The sequence below is a fragment of the Adiantum capillus-veneris genome, chromosome 30 (genome assembly GCF_014529385.1).
Source record: "Adiantum capillus-veneris isolate H3 chromosome 30, ASM1452938v2, whole genome shotgun sequence".
Classification (NCBI taxonomy): Eukaryota; Viridiplantae; Streptophyta; class Polypodiopsida; order Polypodiales; family Pteridaceae; genus Adiantum; species Adiantum capillus-veneris.
The window spans coordinates 97,337,891-97,360,755 of record NC_140960.1 but is presented as its reverse complement, the minus strand read 5'-3'; the positions used below and the strand labels follow the sequence as shown (position 1 = coordinate 97,360,755).

Genomic DNA, 22,865 nt, shown 5'->3' with positions numbered 1-22,865 from the left:
GATATGCATGCCACACTACCACTTGGAATCTAGTTTGGTTTGGGCCTACTTGAGTTGACTTGGTAGGTTACTTTGACATTACTTGTGTTGTTTGGTATTCTTCATAGTCTGATATTCACTCAGTACTGATTACAAATGTACTTTTTTTAAAGTTACATTTTAGTTTAATAAGAGAGTGCTTAAGTTTACATTCCCTCAAATATAGATATGCATGCATGTCACATTTAATTGTTTAGTAATTGAAGGAATGCACAATCCAGAGTAGGTTTTCTCATACCACAATGATATTTTAAGATATCGTTAGTGTAATGCGAACGTTAAAAAGCTCAAAAATAAAATTTCGATTGCAAAAGCTCAAAATCGAAAGCTCGCAAATATAAAATCTCCGCTCAAACTCTCGATATGCCTAACTATGATGAAGGGCACCATCCAGTAGAGTACAAAGAAGGAGCACATGTGTTACTCTATTATCCAGTGTGCAAGACAGGCCTTAGTGAAGCTCTTCTGCATCTATGGCTAGATCCATAATCCTCCAACGCATTAGAACCAATACCTAGCATCTTTTTTTTTTTTTGCAAAACTCACAATTGTGAGTGGATAGTATTAAGAACATCATAAATATACACCAACCTCGAGCTTAGACCGAGCCTTGAGAGTCAAAGGATTACAAGTTCTCTGCTTGACAGAGAAACCACAACTGCTCCTAGGCTTTACTTATTGCAAGATGTCATCATGATATGTATTGTTCTAGACCAATCCTCTGAGACTTGTTTACCTCCGATCATGTGGATCGTCACCCTGTTTTCTTGTATGATTTCACAAAAGCTTGCCACAGCCAGATCCCCCTCAAACACCCGGTGGTTCCTTGCTTGCCAAATATGGTGAAAGAAGTAGTACCTGATTATTTGTATGCAGACAAGCACATCAGGACTTCCCAACCTGTTACTACCAAAGAACAAATCAATCTTGAAGAACTTAATTTGCCATGTCCTTTGAATCCACTTGCATATTTTCCCGGCCATGCCAACGCAACTCTAATCAGATCATCACTTGTGCTGATGTCACTCATATTAAGTTTTATCATTCATGATGTATGTCTTTGTTAAGGGGAAGGCGTGACATGGATAGGCCAGCGTCCATGTAGATTGTAACAAGCACTGAGCAGCTTCAATACAAGAAGAACCAGGTGATTTCACAGTGCAGATGATTCCTAATTTTAAGTTTTGTCTTCTAAAAGTCCTGAAGGCTGGCCTTGATTCCCTCAACACTTTGCGTACGAAAAAGTTGGCCGGAGTGATGGAGCAGCGATCAGGTTCTGTACGCATCCTCCCCTTGTCGGGTTGCTACTTCGGACAAACTACACACACGTGCTCTCTCTCTCTCTCTCACACACACACACACACACACACACACACACACGCGCGCGCGCGCGCGCCTCTCTCACTCTCACACAGACACCCACAAAAGTTACAAACACTGCAGAGACACATGACTAATCTGCTGCTGTCTGCTGTATGCATATAGATTGTAGGCTGGCTTTCAATTACCCTCTTACGTGCATAATTTGTGTCAGTGAGCTGCAACAGGCTGTTCAAAGCATGCATATGGAGAGAGGAGCAAGCTGATACCGATATTTTCTGCCAAAATAAGTAGTATCGACAAAGTTTCTGCGTCTGGAATTTCTCTTTGGTAACATCAGCATCTTGAGATAATTGACATCAGCAAGTTACATGCAGCTGAGTGTGGAAGTGAGATGATCAACATACTATGTTCATTCAGATCAGCTAGACACAAAGACTGTCTACCATTCTTGCAGGATTAACATACCCACAAAACTTCTGTCGCAAGGGATTTTTTTCTTCGGCAAGATTACCTACTTCACATCAGCTTTCATGTAGCTGAGAGTGCAAGTGTACTTATCAAATTACGGTGCTCGTTTGAAGGCATGCTGGCATTCCTAGAGGGAAAAGGGCATAGTGCCTAAGCCAAGGTTGATCAAACATCCAGAATTCAAAAGGGAATTTCAGGAACACGGCTTTGGCAAAGCTTGAGCATTACACTAAAGTGTGTTTGTTGAAATTGATCAGACATGGCTTTCATTTCAAATTGAGATTGTAGACATCAGCTTTCATTAGCTGATAGAGCAAGTGACATTATCGAAATACTACATTCATTTGGGTTTGTCTACCATCCGTAAACAAATATTCTCGGCCATTGATGAAAAGGGTATAATTTCTGTGGCAAGGCTGATCAGACATTAGGAACCATCGCAGAATTTGAAAACGAAGTCCAGGAGTATAGCTTGGCAATTGCACATTGCTTTCAAATTGGATTCAATATGAGCCAACCTGATACTCGCATCCGTGTAGGCAAATATGAGCTTGGACGTACAATTGGTGAAGGTAGCTTTGCCAAGGTCAAGTATTCCAAGAATGTTGAGACTGGAGAGAAGGTTGCCATTAAGATTTTAGACAAGGAGAAAATTCTCAAGCATCATATGGTGGAACAGGTATGTTTTTTGATTAGATCTCTAGTTGTAGATCGTTTTGTACCAATGGATGGATCAACACAACCCTTAGACGAGCACATTTGATGTGATTGTTGCCTCGAATCATTATACTCGATACTCAGTGTTTTGGTGCTTGGAGCTTTCTTCTGGCATACAGTTGCTCCTATCGATGGTGCATGAGAGGATTATATGCATTGCCTGAAGCTTGACTTGTTAGCTGGAAAAGTTTGAGAATTTGCACAAGGTGCATTTGCATGAAGGTGAGGCTACATTAATGGCAAGTTGGAACGTTATTTTGACAGATCAAGAGGGAAATCTCAACTATGAAGCTAATCAGACACCCAAATGTAGTGCAATTGTTTGAGGTTGATTCCTTGACTCATGGTTTTTCATTACTTGAAGTATTTGTTCTGTGCAAAGTCTCAAGCCATATTAATATGTTTGTGTATGCACAATCATGTTTAATTCTGGCTTGTGCATCTTTCATTTGGGGTTGCATGGTCTATCTCTATAAGAATTAACTTGCAATGTGGAAGAAAATGCAGCTGCACTCCCATAAGCCAGGGTGTCTGTCTTAGTCGATGCATGGTTTCTTGTCTGTTTCCCTGACACTCATAAATGTTAAGGGCATGCTACTTTGAGAATTTTGTTCTCTGGAGTACTTAAACATGGATTTTCTGCTCTAGGTGATGGCTAGCCGAACAAAGATTTATCTTGTTCTTGAGTTTGTAGAAGGAGGGGAGCTTTTCGACAAAATTGTAATAATGTGGTTATGTACTGCATAACACCTTGCTATTACATTATCAGTAGTTGTGCTAATCCAGGAATCATGTTAGGTTCATCGAGGTAAGCTGAAAGAGGATGAAGCAAGAAGTTATTTTCAACAACTCATCAATGCTGTGGATTTCTGTCATAGTCGAGGAGTCTACCATAGAGACCTAAAGGTTGGTGATCTTCCGTATGAAGCGGTTCAAGTCATAAATTGATTTTCCTTGTTGCTTGGTTGACCCTTACGGGTTGTCCTTCGTTTTTGCCATCTACATTGTTTAAGTCTTACCTGTTTCAGCCTGAGAACCTTCTTCTGGATTCTGAAGGAAACCTCAAAGTATCAGATTTTGGACTTAGTGCCCTTTCTCAACAAGTTCGTGTAAGATATCACATATTCTTTTCTGCACAACATATCCGCTTGAAGTTTTTAACCTTCAATTTAGCATAATATAGATACTTGATGCCATAAGTAATTTCAAGGCATCTGTAAAATTTGCTTTGTATATGACATGGACGATTATCAGATTAAGTATTATGGGTAAGACTACAAGACTTTGGTGCTCAAAAACACCAATGTGACCCTTTTTCCTATAATAGAGTTCATTACTTACTGCCTTGCTAACATGAGTTTGTGGACTAGCATAATGCTAGTAAGCCCAGGGGACCTTGCTTCAAGCTGAAAGAACAAATTGAAAATTTTTCTTCAGGAGCCTTCTTGTTTTTGATGTTTCTAGTCCTTTCCATGTATTTAATATGACATGTCTTAAACTGTGTAGAGGAGTCATCATTCTCCAGTTTGATCTCGAAACAACCCCTCATACTATGCGAAGAAACAGATTTAAGCGACTTGGGGCAAGTGAAGGACTGTCCCAAAAAAGTAGTGACCATTGATGCCTCCAGATGTTTCTCAAGGTAATCACATCATAGGTCTGAAGATAATTTTTCAAAGCTGTTGCAGATACCTTTCTTGCCTCAGAGTGGAGGGAGGACGTTTTGCACTATGAGGCATGCTCCAGCTTAAGCCCCTCAAGCTCCTTTACACAACAAAACCAAGTTCAGATGCATCTTCCATGAAAATAGTGACTGGCATAGCTCTAGAAAGGTCTTTGAAAAGTCTTCGAGCTCCTTCTATTTTTGTAGCTGCACCAATAAATTCTACGAGGTAAAAGTTTCATTTTAAGACTCTTCGAGCTTTTGTTGGGATCCCTTATTGCTACAAAGTGTTGATGTGGCATGATCATGACTTGACCCGACAAAGCAAGGGCAGAACAAAGGACTCGAGTCTGAAGCCAAGCACGTGTGAAACATGGCAGGATTCGTGGGACAAGTCGCAGTAGGGATGTGTTGATGCAGCAGGCCATACGGCAGCTTATCTGGCTATTATGAAAGCAGTTGACTTAGCAGGCTTTCGGGACCTGCTTTTAGCAAGGGTGCTTTTGAGGGCAGCTAGCTTTTGTATCAGTTGCCTTTGTAACCATGCCTTTAAATATGCACCTAGGGGGCCACACTCAGCAGATCAGTGCATGGTTGCACATGCGGAGCCGACAATTGTTTCCACACTGCGATGCTCTTCAGACTACTTTGGTTCTTGAATTACAGTTGCTCGCTCCTTTGCTCCATGACAACTCTTGCGTCCACTACCACATGATGAGGATGCACTTCCATTAGCTCTTGTTCCACAGCTTCGGCCAGGGATCAAGAGGGCTCGACATTGATCTTTAGTCTTGTAGCTGATGCCACGGTTGATGTATGCCTTTGAGGTTTCAGGTTCACCATTGTTTGCAACATGGATATACATATTGTCACTTGGAATGTCAATGGTTTGCATCACACTAGCATCAGTGGCCCAAGATGGAATTTTCTTCGCAGAGATTTGCGCTCTCATGTAGATTGAGATGTGGATATACTTCTTGTGCAGGAGCACAATCCATGTAATTACCATAGATGTGGCAAGTTGGTACCTGGGGATTCTCACACATTTGGGCAACTGCGATTGACCAGCAAGACTCTAGCAGTGGTGTATATATTTCTGTGGGTGCGGCATCATTGTGTGCAAGACCATGGTGCATTGGTACATGGTAGAGCGATGTGGATCACTCTAGAGATGGATGAGTCTCTAGTTGGTGCGATGCGTATCTATGCCCCCACTTCAGCTCAGGAAAGAACTGAGTTTTGGTATCAAATTGTGAATGTATTGCCTATTGTGGATTTGTGGATTGTTGGAGGTGATTTCAAGAATATAGAGACCCCTGAGGACTGGTAAGCCGTTCAGCCTCCTCCTCTCCCATTTGTAGCACCATGCGAGAGAGATGCTTGCATGGCATGCTTTGACTCGCACTCCAGAGTCTTTGAAGTTTTTGTGGGGTTTCATAAGGTAGTCAGGTCGTTTGCTAGAGCGACTAGATAGATTTTAGATTGGTGCGTGAGCACCATCTCATGGTGGGACAGTTACGATTTGGCTTGCTACAATGCTCTCTGATCCACAGTGCTCTTTGATCATGCCCTAATTTCTTTGCATTTGAGATCGAGACGTCCTCTATGCCTAGACAAGGATTGGGCATACTTGACTTGGTGTTTGAGGATGCTTCATTGTCTCTGATGATTTATGATGTTTGGACATGCAATCGTTTTTTAGATCCCGCATCCCATCTAGCTACATGCATCACTGCCTCTTCCCAAACTTGCAGACAGACAATTGTAGAGAGGCACTGAGACTTGTTCTGCAAGGAACGTTACAGGACCATTTGGGTTGCATACACTGGTAGCTTGAGGAGTTTCGAGGAGTGTGCCAAGCTAACACGAGAGAGACTCTTAGTCACATTCAAAGCGGATAGGTTGAATAAGGATTTCTTTGCACACTTCCGGGAGTGTCCCAAGGGGACTTCTGTTAGGGCATTCTGAGATGCCGCATGGTTGCACATGGATCCTGATAAGGTCCTTGACATAGCTTTATATTATTTTGAGCATTTGTTCACTGTAGATCAGCTGATTGATGATATTTTGCATGCCAGAGAAGCGGTTTGGTCTCATGTTCAGCCTGTGGTTACAGAGGTTATGTGCCACACTTTACTAGCCCCCTTCTTTGTGCAGGAGATGCATGACGCAGTGGTTGGCCTAGGTAGTACATCTGGTTTTGGGGAGGATGAGTTGACTCGACAATTTTGCTTGCAGTTTTGGGATGTTATGCTTTCTGGCTTACAACACATATGTTACATAGGAGAGATGCCTGCCTCTATGTGTTCGGGACTTATGTTGAAAGGTGGAGATGCATCATCTCTCCGATTGTGGAGATTGATCACTGTCATGTCTTCCGTATAAAAGATCTTTTCTTGCATGCTTAGTATGCGCTTGAAAGTCTTTATGCGCGACGTCATCGTGCTTCATAGACAGGTTTGTGGAGGATCGATGTATTTTGGTGTCAGGTGCAGCGGAATTGAAATGGTGAAGATCTAGTTTTACACTTCCACAAAATCCTTTCCTTCTTTCCTTGCTTAAATGAATGCTTTGTGCTTGAATGATTGTTCTTTTTACTTCCCCTGAAGAGAGGGGCTGAGAGAAAGCAATAGAGATGTGTAGAGGGAGAGAGAAAGAGAGAGAAGAGAAGAGCGACACCCGATGGGGTCCCAACTAACCCTCTCAAGGGCCCCCCACACCGTTACCAATGTGGTATTTGCTTTAGATTGCGTAAATTGGAATGTATACACAATGCAATACCTCAATGCAGACTCTGCTGACTGGACGACGACAAATCACTGCGGTAACTCTTCGGGAAGAGGCACCTTTGGGGCTGATTTGATGCACCTTGGATCCTTCTTGATTTGGGAATTGCGGATGACCACCATGGGCTGGTTTGCACTCCCGATGTGAGAAGTATGATGGGCTGAAAACGCAGGACCTCGACGAGGTTGATGAAGGACAGTGATAGAGCACTCAATTTCGGTGAGGGAATTACCGAGGGGAGGGCTCAATTTACTGCCGAAGTACCGGATCGCATCTGTCAATGGGAACCGCTGTGGATCTCTTGCACATCCGGCGAGGGATGGGCTGAAAACTGAAAAATGCAGGGCTGATCTGTTGTTGCCGCAGCGCTAGGGCTGAAAACCAAAAACGCTGGCTGGTATGGCTGAGATTTGCCGGCGATGGGGTTGAAAACCAAAAAAGCTGGTTGTTGAATTCCAGAAACGTTGGTTGCTCCTGTTGCAAAACGCTGGCTGATCTTGGCGTTCTTGCTCCAAGTGTTGGCAGATGGTTTTTTATATAGGTGTGAAATGGGCCTTAAGTAATTATTAAGGCCTAGGTAGGACAACTGTCCACCAGGACAAATAAATCATAAAAATGATTAATCAAAAATAGGTCTAGGGGGTCCAAATTTGGGTGCAACTGTCGCACATCCGCCCACCCGGGAATATGATTGTCGCATGGAATAATGGCTCATTGGATTCCTTTAACCTAGAACTACATGCTCGTCATGCTAGATGCCCACCGTAATGTAATAACTTATGTCAAGACGCTTATACAAACCATTTATGCAAGAGGGTTCCAAACTAGAAAACCTAATCTAATGGACTTGTTCTGATATGTAGGTCCTGCGAATAGGCTCACAAAAATTGCCAGTACTAATCCTCCTAGGATTCTAGACATCTCTATCTAGGAAGAAGGGGAGAAGTGGCTCTGGAAGTCTATGAAGTATGTCCACGTGGCACACAGAGCCATTTGCACGCGACATCCCCTCCTGCTTAAGGTGAGGTACAAGTACCGATCTGCATGGCCTCCTTGTATGAGGATTGGGTAATCGGTGAAGAATTCCTCGTCCACCCATGCTGCTTCATGTGTCCCTCGATCCTTGAATTTGAGGAAATATTGTCGTGCTTGCTTCTTCTTTCCGTGCTTGAATCGATGCAAAGGAATCTGCTCGGGCTCCATCACTTCTGCTTCATCAACAATCTCTGGTTGGTCCTCATCATTTAACCAATGCTTTTCAAACTTAGAGCCCATGCAATTGTCTTTTAGATCATCAAAGCTAACACCTTGAATAGAAAGAAAAGAATGAGAGTCGATAGAGAGAACTTGACCTTTTCTACTAAGAGCATCTGCAACAGGGTTAGCTTTTCCAGGGATATACTCAATCATACCACCAAACTGTTTAAAAATTTGAGACCATCGTGCTTGCCTATCACTCCAATCTGCACTAGGTATAGATTGAAGCCACTTAAGTGCGTGGTGATCTGTGCGAACAACAAACTCACACCCATAAATAAAATGTAACAGACTTGGACACTGCAAGTCAAGAATCAATCACGACAACACCAAATAACCACTTCAAAACAGTTCACAGTTCACAATAGATTTGCACTGGCCCGGCGGAGTTCCGTGCCTAGAGATATTGGCCCCAAAGACTAGCGTCCCTTTTGGTATTTCTTTTTGTATTAATCAGTGTTCAAAGTACAAGAGTGGTTGGGTCTCACTCTCAGACTCTGCGTCCAGATGCTCTGAGCCCAATCCACTTATTTATTTTACAAGGGATGCCAAAGCAGAGCCCCAAAAGCTTAAAGTCAAAAGCCTGAATATAAAAGCAAAGGCTCTTTCTCTCACAAGCTCTCTTGAGCTTCAAAATTAAAGCAAAGAGTTTCTTCTCTCTCTCTCTCTCTCTTTCCAATTTGCGTAGAAAAAGCAAAAAGCATCGTTGGCTACCGTAGATTGCGTCGCAAAAAGCGGATTCTGCCGTACGGTGCCACGTCATCATGCCTCCGCATTTTCCGGGTTCAATCCTACTGCCCTTAGGGTTAGGGTTAGGGTTTTTGCAGTTTTAGGGTTTCTGGCCATCATATTGGGCAGCCACGTCATCACTTTGTGACATACCCTCTCTTGAAAGCATTGTAATCTCCCTCGATTACGCCTGCAAAACAGACAGAGGTCATAAACCGTTTTAGCAGACACTGACTGTTAGTACCTACGTACTAGGAACACACATCTAGCACATGTACCAATCGACAGCCACATCAACACGACATCACTAGACTTCATAGGACATCACATGACATTCAACATTCATTCAGATCTTAGACCATGATTTATCGGCAATGTAGCTAGCAATCGCATCTAGATCCAGTCGGGACCTCATCGATGTCCGATTGACTAACCCCTATTGCAACCATGTCTATTCGAGATCAAGTAGACCAAAATGCTGGAGTCATTTTGTCTATCAGTTCCTGCACTTAAAAAGAAGTCAAGAACAAATCAGTATCATATTCAAGAATTTCATTTCATAAAGTCATACAGCAGAATACTGTCAGCTTTCTGTATCCCTGAAGCTCAAAGAGACATTAGTGACTCTAGTATCAAAATCGAGGCATTTGTTGACAAAGGAGCGGAGTAACTCTCCTCTTGTGCATCCCACTGCACTAGATCTCCGGCCAAGCTGAATTCTGGGTTCCATTTGGAGTAGATTATGCTAAACCAAAAGCATCGAGGTAAAGTTTCACAATCTGAGGAGTATCTGCTAGGTCCTCCTCCTCCATCCACTTCGCATCCGATGTAGGATAGTTCTTGAACTTAACCAAGAACCGCCTTCGGACTTTACCTTTAATCTTCGTATCCTTATGTGCCAAAATCTGTTCAGGAACAAGGATTTTCTCGTTTTCTTCCATTTCGGGTTGCTCATCAGGCTCCCCATCATCAGGCACATCACCTTTGAAAGGTTTCAAGAGACTCACATGAAATGCATTGTGAATCCTCCAAGAATCAGGCAGTTTCACTTGGAAGGAGACATCATTTATCTTTTCAGAGATCTGGAAAGGTCCGTAGTATCGCATACTGAGCTTTGGAAAATGCCTCTTCTTTCCCTTTTTCTTTCTCAGGCGTGCCTTCTCAAAACGTAAGAGCATCCAATCATCCTCCTTCAATTTCAAGTCGCGACGATGGTGATCCGCTGCCTTTTTCTGTCGTTCTTGAGATTTCTGCAAAGCCTCGCGGACTTTGGCAAAAGCCGTGTCTGAGTCGCACGTATACTCATCCGCTTCAAAAATCTTATCTTTCGTGCTTAGGAAGGGTGGAACCTTCGCAGCACCTTCAACAATCTCAAATGGCGCCTTCCTCGTCGAAGAGTGTATCGTGTTATTGTAGGCAAATTCCACCAAAGGTAAGTACTTGTCCCATTGAGTCTTCTGATCCGAGATAAAAGACTTCAATAAATTTAGAATCACTGAATTGGCAATCTCAAATTGCCCGTTAGTCTGCTGGTGGAACGATGACGAGAACTGCAACCGTGTGCCAATGTTCTCCCAAATTGCCTTCCAAAACAAACTCGTAAATCTGGGTCCTCTGTCGGAAACAATTGTCTCAGGCATGCCATGTAATCTGAAGATATGGGCCACAAACAGTCTCGCTAAGTGATCCGGCTTGACGGTTTTCTTCACTGGAATGAAATGAGCCTGTTTGCTAAATCTGTCAATAACAGTCCAGATACCATCGTGACCACTCTGTGTTCTCGGGAGATCAAAATGAAATCCATTGCAATACTTTCTCAGGGGCGGGTGGGTATGGGTAAAGGCTGTAACAATCCCTGTGCTTTATGCCTGTCAAACTTGACCTTCTGGCATACCAAGCAACTGCGCACAAACTCTTCCACATCCTTCTTGAGTCTCGGCCAAAAGAAGTATCTCTCTACCCCTTTCATGGTGGTAGCAATGCCGTGGTGACCCGTAAAAGGTGGACAGTGGCATTCAGTCATAACCTTTACCCTCAACGGTTGTGTAACGCACAACATGGTTTTTCTCATCAACTAGCCATCCTGAATGGAATATCGCGCTACTGTCTCCCCATCCCGTATCCGTGTGAAAACGTCTGCAAAATCTGTATCTGTGGCATACTGGTCGACCATATCCTCGAAGCTCCTATGATGTATCGCGGAAATAGCCAGAACCAACGGCTTTCGAGACAAAGCATCTGCCACCACATTCTTCTGTCCCTGCACATGGACAATCTGGAAGTGAAACTGTGACAAGATGTTCGCCCACCGCATCTGCTTTTCCGAAAGCTGCTTTTGTGACAAGAAGTAGCGCAAACTCTGATGGTCTGTAAAGACAGTAAAATCCGCTCCAAGTAGGTAATGCTGCCACTGAGTAAGAGCATGGATAACAGCCAAAAGCTCTTTCTCATAAATCTCTGCTGTCATTTCTGGCCTTGAGAATAATCGGCTCTGGTAAGCAATGACATGGCCTTCTTGCATTAAGACCGCACCTAGACTACGACCACAAGCATCACAATATACTTGAAATGACTTCTGCAAGTCTAGCAAAGTCAAAACTGGTCTCGTAGTCAATTTCTCTTTCAGTGTCTGAAAGGCAGTCACCTCTGTGGGTCCCCATGAGAAAGGGACTCCTTTCTATGTCAAGATATGCAAAGGGGAAGCAATCTCTGCAAACTTTCGAATGAACCGCCTGTAGTACGAACACAGTCCCAAGAAGCTTCTAACTTCATGGACATTCTTCAAATCGGGCCAATCACGGATAGTCTTTATCTTGGCCGGATCCATTTGTACTCCTGCTGCTGACACAATGTGTCCCAAAAAGTGTATCTCTGGTAGGAAAAATTCACTTTTCTTTGCATTAATCACTAACTTGTGATCTCGTAATGCCTGAAAGACCTGAAGCAGAAGATCTCTGTGTTCTGCTCATTCTTGGAGAAAACAACGGTATCGTCAAAGAAAGTGCCAACAAATAGCCTGTTATAACCGGCCTGTACAACGTAGAGGGCGGTACTATTTCAATTACCTGTTAACTTTACACAGAGCACTGAGAAGGGAAGAGAACACAATTGCGTCCAGCGACTAGAATGTCACTGCGCACATGAGACCGACACCCTGTAGGCCCCAAAGACTGGCGCCCCTTTCGGTATTTCTTTATTCAAATTAAGGTAGACGATCCGACCACTTCGCACAAGCTTTCACAAAGCTGTCCAAACCTGGCGAGGGCTGAAAACGCAGGTTTTCGACCTGATTTTGGCAGCATAACGGCGCAAAAACCCCTGTAGGTCAAAAGCACCTGTCTAGGACGGATTCCCTCGCTATCTGGAAGCTTTCTGGTGAGCTGTCACAGAAATTCAGCGGGCTGTAATTCCTTGTTTTTCATTGCCGGGTGCTCAAAGCCTGTACACGCATCCCAAGGCTCTCACGAGGCTCCCCCGGTGTTCCCTTGCAGTTTAGGTGCGAAACCCTAAACCTGCAGAAAAACACAGCAGGCTGTAATTCGCTGTTTTGGATCGTTTTTAGTGGAGCGAACACGCCTACGCGTGTCCCAAGGGCTCCCGCACACAATGGGACAGTTCCCCTGTGAATTGGACGAGTTTTCACGCGAGAAAACTCTCCAAACTCGCAATCTTTCGCGATGGAACTGTGCGTACTTGTGGGGAATTAGCAATTAGCTAATCCGGTTTCTGTTCAGAAGGCTCTTGCCTTGGCAAACGTGCATAAACCCCCAGAACTGTACATGTTCATCTGAGTAGCCCAACTAGTGGGGCATTACCATATGTGCCAAAGGGGAGAGAGAGATGCACGAGAGCAAATCATCGCGCTATATGAGACAGAGGAGAAGGCAAGCTTTCCATTAAAGCTGTAAACCTGCACCCACTACTCACACACACTGTAGGTCACTTGTGTTAAAAAGTCAGCCTCCTCTCTCAAATTGGGCGCCCCCTCTTCATGTTGGAAGTGGCAAAACTGCCTGGAGCCGCCATGTGTCCAGTTTGCCCCTTTTGAGTTAATTCTCTAGTTCCCACTGACTTATAAAGTTATAAGTGACTTTCCGAGTGGCCCAGACTTCATTTGGCACACACAGGCTTCCATACTCATCAGAATTCAGTGCTAATTGGCCCGACCAGTCCCAGACTGACCGATCGAGACTCCTGCTATGAGAAACCTATTCGGCCGTAGCCGTTTCACAATGGCCATGCAATGTCCACTTGCACCTTTTCAAGGGTTCCGGGGAAAACAAGTAAAAATAAAAATAAATAAAAATATCTAGTACCTCCTGGTGACACACCCCACCCTTGAAATACTGCAAGCGACCTCGCTTGCATGCCAATAATACATGCAGTATCTCTTGATATCACACATATTCTATGATGGGAATCCAAGATATACATGCTTCCGGAAATGTAGCGTTGGACGATTAAACAATCCGACCAACCTGGCTACGACACATATATCAAGCATAGAAGTCTTCTAGTGTACTCTCAAGCACAAACTTCTCTAGCTAAATTCTGTATGGAAAGAGTAGATACAATTGCTTAACTACTCTTGAGCATCATGAACCATGCTCTTGCCTTGCTCGAGAAAAGGCTACATCAAGTCACTGTGGGTTCCATCTGAAAGGCTTCAAGATACAATTGCAATAGCTGAGGTGAATCAACCAATTCAGACTCTTCCATCCATTTGGCATCCAACGATGGATAGTTCTTGAACTTCACCAAATAGCGTCTTGCAACCTTTCCTCTAACCTTTCTTTCTTTATGTGCCAATATTTGTTCAGGAACAAGGATTTCATCCAATTCTTCCACTTCGGGTTGTTCCTCATCAAGCATATTCTCTGGCACATCACCAACAAAGGGTCTTAGAAGGCTGACATGAAAAGCATTATGTATTTTCCAGCCTTCTGAAGCTTTGATCTGTAAGCTACATCGCTGATCTTTTCTGAAATCTGAAAAGGACCATAATATCGCATACTGAGCTTAGGAAACAAGCGTTCCTTGCCTTTCCTTTTCTTTAACCTGGCCTTTTCAAAGCGCAAAAGCACCCAATCACCAAGTGAAAATATAAGTTCATGACGGTGACGATCAACAGCTTTCTTTTGCTTAGCCCGAGTCTTCTCAAGAGCAATCTTTATCTTCCTGTATGTTTCATCCATATCTTGCACATACTTATCTGCCTCAAAAATCTTGTCCTTAGTCTGCAAAATGGGTGGGACTTTCTTCCCTTCTTCCACTATCTCAAATGGTGCCTTACTTGTTGACGTATGCACAGTGTTATTGTAAGCATATTCAACCAATGGATGATGGTGTTCCCAAGTTGCCTTGTGCTCTGACACATAACTTTTGAGCATGTCGAGGACAATAGAATTTGCCTCTTCTGACTGTCCATCAGTTTGCGGATGAAAGGAAGAAGAGAACTTTAGCGTAGTGCCCATGTTCTCAAACAATGCCTTCCAGAAAAGACTCGTCATACGTGGATCCCTGTCACTGACAATTGACTGAGGCATCCCGTGGTATTTAAAGATATTGCTAATAAATATCTTGACCATGTGTTCTGGCTTTATCTTCTTCCTCACAGGAATGAAATGGGCCTGCTTATTGAACCTACAAATGATAGTCCAAATGCCATCATTGCCTGTTTGCGTCCTTGGAAGATCAAAGATAAAGTCCATTGCTATGCTTTCCCATGGCCTATCTGGGATTGGCAATGGCTGCAACAATCCCGGTTGCTTTTGTCTGTCAAATTTGACTTTTTGGCATACTAAGCACGATCTTACAAATGTGTCAACATCTTGACGCAAAGCTGGCCAATAGAAGAATGCCTCAACCCCTTTCACTGTCGCATCAATTCCACGATGCCCAGCATAAGGTGGAGCATGACTTTCCATCAAAATCTTTGGCCGTAACTGTTTAGTAACGCATAACTTTCCATGCATCATGAGAAAGTCATTCTTAAGCATATAGTGCTCATGATGTTGCCCATCAACAAGCTGGTCATAGATCCTTGCAAAATCTCAATCTTCAGCATATTGTGTTTTCATTTCGTCTAGTTCACAATGGTACGGAATTGACACTGCTGAAATTTGGGGCTTTCGTGACAACGCATCTGCCACCACATTCTTTTTCCCTTGCACATGCACAATCTGAAAATGGAACATTGACAAGATGTTTGCCCATCGCATGTGCTTCTCAGACAACTTTGTCTGTGTGAGAAAATATCGCAAGGTTTGATGATCCGTTTGGACAACAAAATCAGCCCCTAGCAGATAGTGTTTCCAACTAGTGAGAGCATGAATTACTGCCAACAATTCTTTCTCATAGACTTGCAAATTCCTTTCAGTCTTCAAAAGAATTCTGCTCTCATATGCGACTACTCGGCCATTCTGCATTAGAACTGCACCAAGACTATGGCCACACGCACACACTGAACCACAAAAGGTTTTGAAAGATCTGGCAAAATGATTACCGGATCTGAAGTTAGCTTCTCTTTCAAGTGTTTGAACGCTAAAATTTCCTTGGCTGTCCACTTGAAAGTAACTCCTTTTCCTTGTTGTGCATGGAGTGGAGAAGCAATCTCAACAAAATTTCGGATGAACCTCCTGTAGTAGGAACATAAGCCTAGAAAGCTTCGAATGTCATGTACGGATTTCAAGTCTGGCCATGACCTAATTGCTTCCACTTTAGCGGGATCCATGCGTACCCCATCCTTTGAAACAATGTGCCCAAGGAAGTGAATTTCTTGCAAAAAGAATTCACTCTTCTTCGCATTAATGAGTAGCCCGTTCTTACGTAACTCATTGAAAACTGCAATCAAGTGATCCCTATGCTCCTCTTCGGACTTCGAATAGACAATCATGTCATCAAAGAAGGTACCCACGAAGTTTCTATGTGTCCTAAAAATTTTGTCCATCATTCTATTAAACGTGGCAGGAGCATTTGTGAGACCAAATGGCATGACAAGAAACTCATAGAGACCAAATGTTGTCCTGAATGCAATCTTATGGACATCTTCTGGCCTAATGCGTATCTGATGGTAGCCACTCTTTAGGTCTATCCTTGTAAACAATGACGCTCTCTCAAGCCGATCAAGAATGTCATCTATCCTCGGTATGGGGAACCTGTTTTTGATGGTATTCTTATTCAAGGCGCAATAGTCAATGCACATGCGCCATGAACCATCCTTCTTCTGCACTAAGAGTACAGGCGAACAAAAAGGGGATGAACTGGGCTGAATCAGCCCCTTCTCTAAAAGCTCGTTGACCTGACTCATAATCTCTTTCTGCTGGGCTACACTAACCCTGTATGGTGGTCTATTCGGTGGACTAGAACCTGACACAAGATCTATAGTATGATCCTCAGGTCTCTCAGGAGGTAACTCCCCTGGCAAAGAGTCCGAAAAACAATCACTGAAACCACTCAAAAAAGTTGACCTGTCTTTATCTAAGGTAGACAAATTAGATACAACTTGAGGTACTTCTTTTGCAAAGATCAAGTACGTAGAAAGATGATTCTTTATTACAGATGAAATAGCAGAAGCAGAAACAACTGGAACAGACTCGCCTTTAAGCTTTACATCAAGGACATGAGTCTTTCCTCTATGTACAAGGGTAATCTTTTTGTTGTATCCACCATAGCATGTAACCTGTAACACCATGGGATACCCAGTAACACATCACAGCCCTGAAGTGGCATAATATGAAATTCTTCCGCATCCACATAGCTCTGAATGTGCAGACGAAGCTTTCCCAAAATGGGAGTAACAGGCTCTGAATGACCTGGGCATGCCAAACCTGCTTCCCCTGTCATACCCATCTCCTCTGCACGAATGCCCAACTTTGATGCCAATTCTGGTGATATGAAATTTGCACGGGCTCCTGGATCAAAGAAAACCAGCATTGTCTGGTCTCTAACTTTGCCCCAAGCTCTGCACAGCTCTGTGGCATCTGTGTTTGGCTGGTCTCCAACCAAATCTGGAACAAGTCCTGCACTTGGCTTTGACTTCTTCCCTTTATGGTCTGACTTGTCATCCTTATCCTGTGACTTCTTTTGTGGGCATTCATTTGCAAAATGTCCTTCCTGTTCACAAATGTAGCATTTCTTGGCCTCCCTAAGAGCTTTCCTTTCTTCAAAAGTTTTGCCTGAAAAATGCCTTTTTTGTCCTTGTCCTCGTCCCGAAGAAGACTTAGACTGCTTCTTGGACGTATCACCTTCTTCAGTGGAGGGCTTCTTTGTGGGAGGCTCAGAAGGCTTTGTTGCAACATTGCCCTTGGTTGAAAACTGTTTGCCCTGGGACCCTTTCTTGTGGCTATTAAATCCATCGGAATCTCCCTTCGACAGATTGCTGGCCACTCTTGCATTCTCTATCAACTGAAACATATTCATGACAATAGTCTTTGTGCAGTAGTCCCTGATTTTCTTGGGCAATCCGCAACAGTACTTCTCAATCTGTTCTGACAATGGCACAAACCTGTAAGAGGTGACTGGTAACAGTGCGGCCCAAAAGTGTTTATTGTACTCTTCCAAATTCGCACACTGTTTAGCATTCAACTCGTGCCATTCTGTCATCACATCCACTTCAAAAGTGTTTGTCAACCATGCAGGCGCAAAAAGCTGTTTGAATTGGACCCACGTTGTTGGGGCTTGACCCTGGTTCAACAATGCGGTCCACCATTGAAGCGCATTCCCTTTCAAGAAAGTGGCAGCCTTGCGTATCTTTGAAGATTCCGTGAAGTTTCCTCCAGCATAAGCTACATCGAACTGCTGTATGAAGGTCAAAGCCTTTAATTGATCCTCAGTTCCTCTGAAAGTTTCAAACTTCACTCCCTGCCCACCTTCCTTGTAATCCTTTAGCTGACTCAAAGGAGCCACATTATCATAAACAGGTGCCTGTAACAGTGGTGCTCCATGATTGTTCATTCCAGCACTCGCATCAACTGTTTTACCTGTCATATCTGCATTTTGTACGTATGGCTGCGAAAAACAAGCCATACCAAATTGTGTTCCAGGCACTCGAAACTGGCCGTAGGCACCTTGAAAACCTGGTTGGACACCCATGTTCGCGTACATAGGGTTACCCATGCCTGTTTGCATTGTCCCGAACACATTCCCTGGCATATAACCTGTGGAAGGTCCAACCATAGCTTGAAACACTGATCCACCTCCAAAATAACTAGGATAAGTATTAGGTAATGGAAGGGTCTGACGCATAGCGTGTTCATTACTCCCTTGACCATTCACAAACGGTTCCTGTCCAGCTAAAGCAAGTTGCTTTGGATCATTGGACATCGCTAGTTGCTCAACCACATGGGCTTTCCCTCGAGCATCATGAGTCCTCTGCGCATTGGAAATCTCCTTTTCTTGCAACGGCTCAGTCATGCCCTGTGTAGGAGGCTGAAAACCCTATGTCGGAGCCTGTAAGAACTCCTGCATCCTTGGGTTGTTAGCCAACTGCTGAAACATGTCCATGCAACAATGCAGTTGAGTTCTAAACAACCTGTCCTCTTCTTGAAGAGTTGAAGGAATTTTCTCTGTGCCATGTGAGGAAGATTCCTCTTCAGGTACTTGGTCTCTCTTCTCTGCCATATCGACAAGCTCTGTGTTGCTTTCACCCCACAACAATCCACGCTGCACTTTTTGAAGAAAAAGTGACTATCCCGTCGATGGAACCATATAACCGGCCTGTACAACGTAGAGGGCGGTACTATTTCAATTACCTGTTAACTTTACACAGAGCACTGAGAAGGGAAGAGAACACAGATGCGTCCAGCGACTAGAATGTCACTGCGCACATGAGACCGACACCCTGTAGGCCCCAAAGACTGGCGCCCCTTTTGGTATTTCTTTATTCAAATTAAGGTAGACGATCCGACCACTTCGCACAAGCTTTCACAAAGCTGTCCAAACCTGGCGAGGGCTGAAAACGCAGGTTTTCGACCTGATTTTGGCAGCATAACGGCGCAAAAACACCTGTAGGTCAAAAGCACCTGTCTAGGACGGATTCCCTCGCTATCTGGAAGCTTTCTGGTGAGCTGTCACAGAAATTCAGCGGGCTGTAATTCCTTGTTTTTCATTGCCGGGTGCCCAAAGCCTGTACACGCATCCCAAGGCTCTCACGAGGCTCCCCCGGTGTTCCCTTGCAGTTTAGGTGCGAAACCCTAAACCTGCAGAAAAACATAGCAGGCTGTAATTCCCTGTTTCGGATCGTTTTTAGCGGAGCGAACACGCCTACGCGTGTCCCAAGGGCTGCCGCACACAATGGGACAGTTCCCCTGTGAATTGGACGAGTTTTCACGCGAGAAATTCTCCAAACTCGCAATCTTTCGCGATGGAACTGTGCGTACCTGTGGGGAATTAGCAATTAGCTAATCCGGTTCCTGTTCAGAAGGCTCTTGCCTTGGCAAACGCGCATAAACCCCCAGAACTGTACATGTTCATCTGAGTAGCCCAACTAGTGGGGCATTACCATATGTGCCAAAGGGGAGAGAGAGATGCACGAGAGCAAATCATCGCGCTACATGAGACAGAGGAGAAGGCAAGCTTTCCATTAAAGCTGTAAACCTGCACCCACTACTCACACACACACTGTAGGTCACTTGTGTTAAAAAATCAGCCTCCTCTCTCAAATTGGGGGGCCCCTCTTCATGCTGGAAGTGGCAAAACTGCCTGGAGCCGCCATGTGTCCAGTTTGCCCCTTTTGAGTTAATTCTCTAGTTCCCACTGACTTATAAAGTTATAAGTGACTTTCCGAGTGGCCCAGACTTCATTTGGCGCACACAGGCTTCCATACTCATCAGAATTCAGTGCTAACTGGCCCGACCAGTCCCAGACCGACCGACTGAGACTCCCGCTGTGAGAAACCTATTCAGCCGTAGCCGTTTCACAATGGCCATGCAATGTCCACTTGCACCTTTTCAAGGGTTCCGGGGAAAACAAGTAAAAATAAAAATAAATAAAAATATCTAGTACTTATTTACGGAAGGCAATAGGAAAAATACACCTCCTGGTGACACCTGTGCTCTCGAAAAATCCTGTCCATCATCCGGTTAAATGTCGCAGGAGCATTGGTTAAGCCAAAAGGCATCACCAAAAACTCAAATAACCCAAAAGTCGTCCGAAAAGCTGTCTTGTAGACGTCTCCCGGCGCGATTCTGATCTGATGATATCCACTCTTTAAATCAATCCTGCTAAAGCATGAGGATCCCTGTAATCTGTCGAGTATATCATCAATCCTAGGAATCGGGAATCTGTTCTTGATGTTGATTTTGTTGAGAGCTCTGTAATCGATGCACATTCTCGAAGATCCGTCTTTCTTCAAAACCAACATTGGAGAGCAATACGGTGAAGTACTAGGTTGGACAAGAACCTTTTCCAAGAGGTCTTTCACTTCTTCATTCTGTGCTCAGCTCACACGGTAAGGTGGCAGGTTCGGTGGTGTGCTTCCAGGTATCAGATCAATGGTATGATCTTCAGGAGGAGCAGGTGGTAACTCGCCTGGGAGGCCCTCTGAGAAACAATCGGCATGAGAGTGTAGAAAATCTTGGCGTTCTTTATCAAGTTTAGACATATTTGCTATGCTCATCACTCAACTCTTTCATAAAGATCGAGTAAACAAACAGATTGGATTTCATTAATTTAGAAATGGCCGAAGCCGATACAATAGGGACAGACTCGCCCTTTAGTTTAATGTCAAGTACAATGGTTCTGCCCTTCTCTGTAGTCAATGTCGCTTTCCTCGCCCGATAATCGACCACGGCGTTGTTCTTGTGGTACCAGGGAATTCCCAAGAGAACATCACAACCTTCCAGAGGCATTATGAAAAAGTTCTCATGCCCCAAATACCCCTGACAATGCAACCGAAGTTTGCCAATGACAGGTGTAATGGCTACGTCCCTGCCGGGTGTCGCTAGAACTGCCTCTGCAAGTGGTCCCATCCGATCGGGAGTGATCTCGAGCGGCGCCGCCAATTCTGGTGAATGAAGTTGGCCTTGGCTCCTCCATCAAAGAAGATCAGGGCCTCTTGGTCTTTCACTTTGCCCCAAGCTCGACAAAATTCTGTACTCTCGTCCATGGTGTTGGGATCCGTACCTACACAATCTGGAACCAGTCCTGTTTTCATCTTGCCTTTTCTTACACGTTCCTCAGCTGCTCTCGAACTCTCAGGCCTTTCGTCGTCCTTGTCGTTCCGTTCTTTCTGTGCCTTTTTAGGGCACTTCGCGGACATATGTCCAAATTTCCCGTATCCAAAGCACTTCCCTTCCCTGATAAAGCAAGCTCTCTCCTGAGGAGTAAGCTTGGGTTGTGCATCCTTCTTTTCTGGGTTGCTCTTTCTCTTTCTACTTTCATTCGTTGAAGTCTGTTCTGCTCGTTGTGTCATGACCTCATCGGTGGGGTAGGTCAGATTGCCAGAGTGAATGGCAAAACCCCGTTCCGCATGACTCATCAACTCCTGAATAGAAGATGACTTCTGTTCCAAGTAGTGATCTCAGATCTCTGTAGGTAGACCCAAGGTAAACCACTCAATCTGTTCTCTGAACGAGATCTTCTTGAATGAAGAGGTGGGTAGAAAAGAGCTCGAGAATCTCTCGCAATAAGCATCCACTGTATCTCTCTTGGTGATCCGAAGATGGTTCCAAGTAGCTCGTATATCGCGTTCATACTCTTGAGTCAGCCAAGAAGAAATAAAAAGATTCTTAAATTTCAGCCATTTAACTGGCGCAGTCTTGTTTAAAAAAAGCGTGGACCACCAAGTTCGAGCATTCCCCTTAAAATAGGAGGAAGCTCTTCGAATCTTGGAGTGCTCTGAGTAGCATCCTTCCGCGAAAGCGATGTCAAACTACTGTATAAAAGACAAAGCCTTCGAAGCATCTTTATATCTTGAAAAAGTGTCAAATTTGATTGATTGTCCACCTTCCTTAAACTCTCGGACTTTCTTGCTTTTGTCTTCCAGAAAGTCATACTCGTTGGCTTTATAAAAATTCTTCTTGTTCACATAAAAGTTGCCGTCATCAGAGTCTGAACTGTCTATAGACGAGTCCTCTGTAGAACTGTCACTTACTGGGCGAGATTTAGACTTCTTTGCCTTTTTCTTGCCCTTTCCAAAGCGTTGTTTCTTGCTTCGCTTTTTGCCTTTTCTGTCTTCTTCGTTTGAATCTGAAGAGCTAGAAGAACTGACAGAAGAAGAAGAAGAAGAAGAACTGGGTACTCCTTCAAATCGAACACGCTTCTTTGGTTTCTTTGCCTTATCAAATGTCGACTGACGACCCAAATAAGTCGGGAAGTCAGTGCCTTTCTTCTGCTTTTTGCCGTGCTTTTTAGCTTTGTTTTGCGCGTCAAAAAGCTGAGCAATTCGTGCATCCACCACCTCTTCTAATTCCTTCTTTGAATACTTCTTGGGAACAGGAGGTTTCTTGAGAGCGGGTTTCGGTGGTGGTGGTGTGGTTTTCTGCCACTCCGTATGCACCTCCTCCAAAGAGGTCTTGCTCATATATTTTGCCATCTTTGGGTCCTTGGCAAAATTAAGCATCATCTTTGTTGCATCGTCGATCAACTGTCGACGCTCCATCTCTCGACGCTCCGCCTGAGTAGGCCGAGGCGGGCCATACTCCTCGCATGAATCTTCATTGTGATCCCTTCCCGCATCTCTGGATGCAGAGGGAGTCGACTGATCCTTGCCTGAAGCCATAGGTGCCGCGGAAAAAAAAATTTGGGATCGGATTTCCCGTAGAAGAGAAATCGGCCGTGCTTTGATATTAGTGTAACAGACTTGGACACTCCAAGTCAAGAATCAATCACGACAACACCAAATAACCACTTCAAAACAGTTCACAGTTCACAATAGATTTGC

The 22,865-nt window shown here is 44.1% G+C and overlaps 2 protein-coding genes across 3 annotated transcripts in view; both read left to right on the top strand.

The window, feature by feature from the left end:
- Positions 1-1,203: 1,203 nt before the first annotated feature.
- Positions 1,204-1,898, top strand: LOC147418473 (uncharacterized). The gene is made up of 3 exons (XM_086506945.1): positions 1,204-1,312; positions 1,587-1,689; positions 1,817-1,898. The coding sequence occupies exons 1-3, from the start codon at positions 1,204-1,206 to the stop codon at positions 1,896-1,898; spliced, it is 294 nt and encodes a 97-aa protein (XP_086363071.1).
- LOC147418472 (CBL-interacting serine/threonine-protein kinase 9-like) overlaps positions 1,375-22,865 on the top strand; it is a 42,067-nt gene continuing 20,576 nt past the window's right edge. The window contains exons 1-5 of one of the 2 annotated variants that reach the window (XM_086506943.1): positions 1,376-2,509; positions 2,812-2,874; positions 3,196-3,267; positions 3,346-3,453; positions 3,576-3,656. In XM_086506943.1, the coding sequence (XP_086363069.1) occupies positions 2,339-2,509; positions 2,812-2,874; positions 3,196-3,267; positions 3,346-3,453; positions 3,576-3,656 (495 nt within the window). In that variant the 5' untranslated portion in view covers positions 1,376-2,338. Of the gene's footprint in view, positions 2,510-2,811; positions 2,875-3,195; positions 3,268-3,345; positions 3,454-3,575; positions 3,657-22,865 lie in introns of both variants that reach the window. The other variant, XM_086506944.1, reaches the window with a different exon arrangement.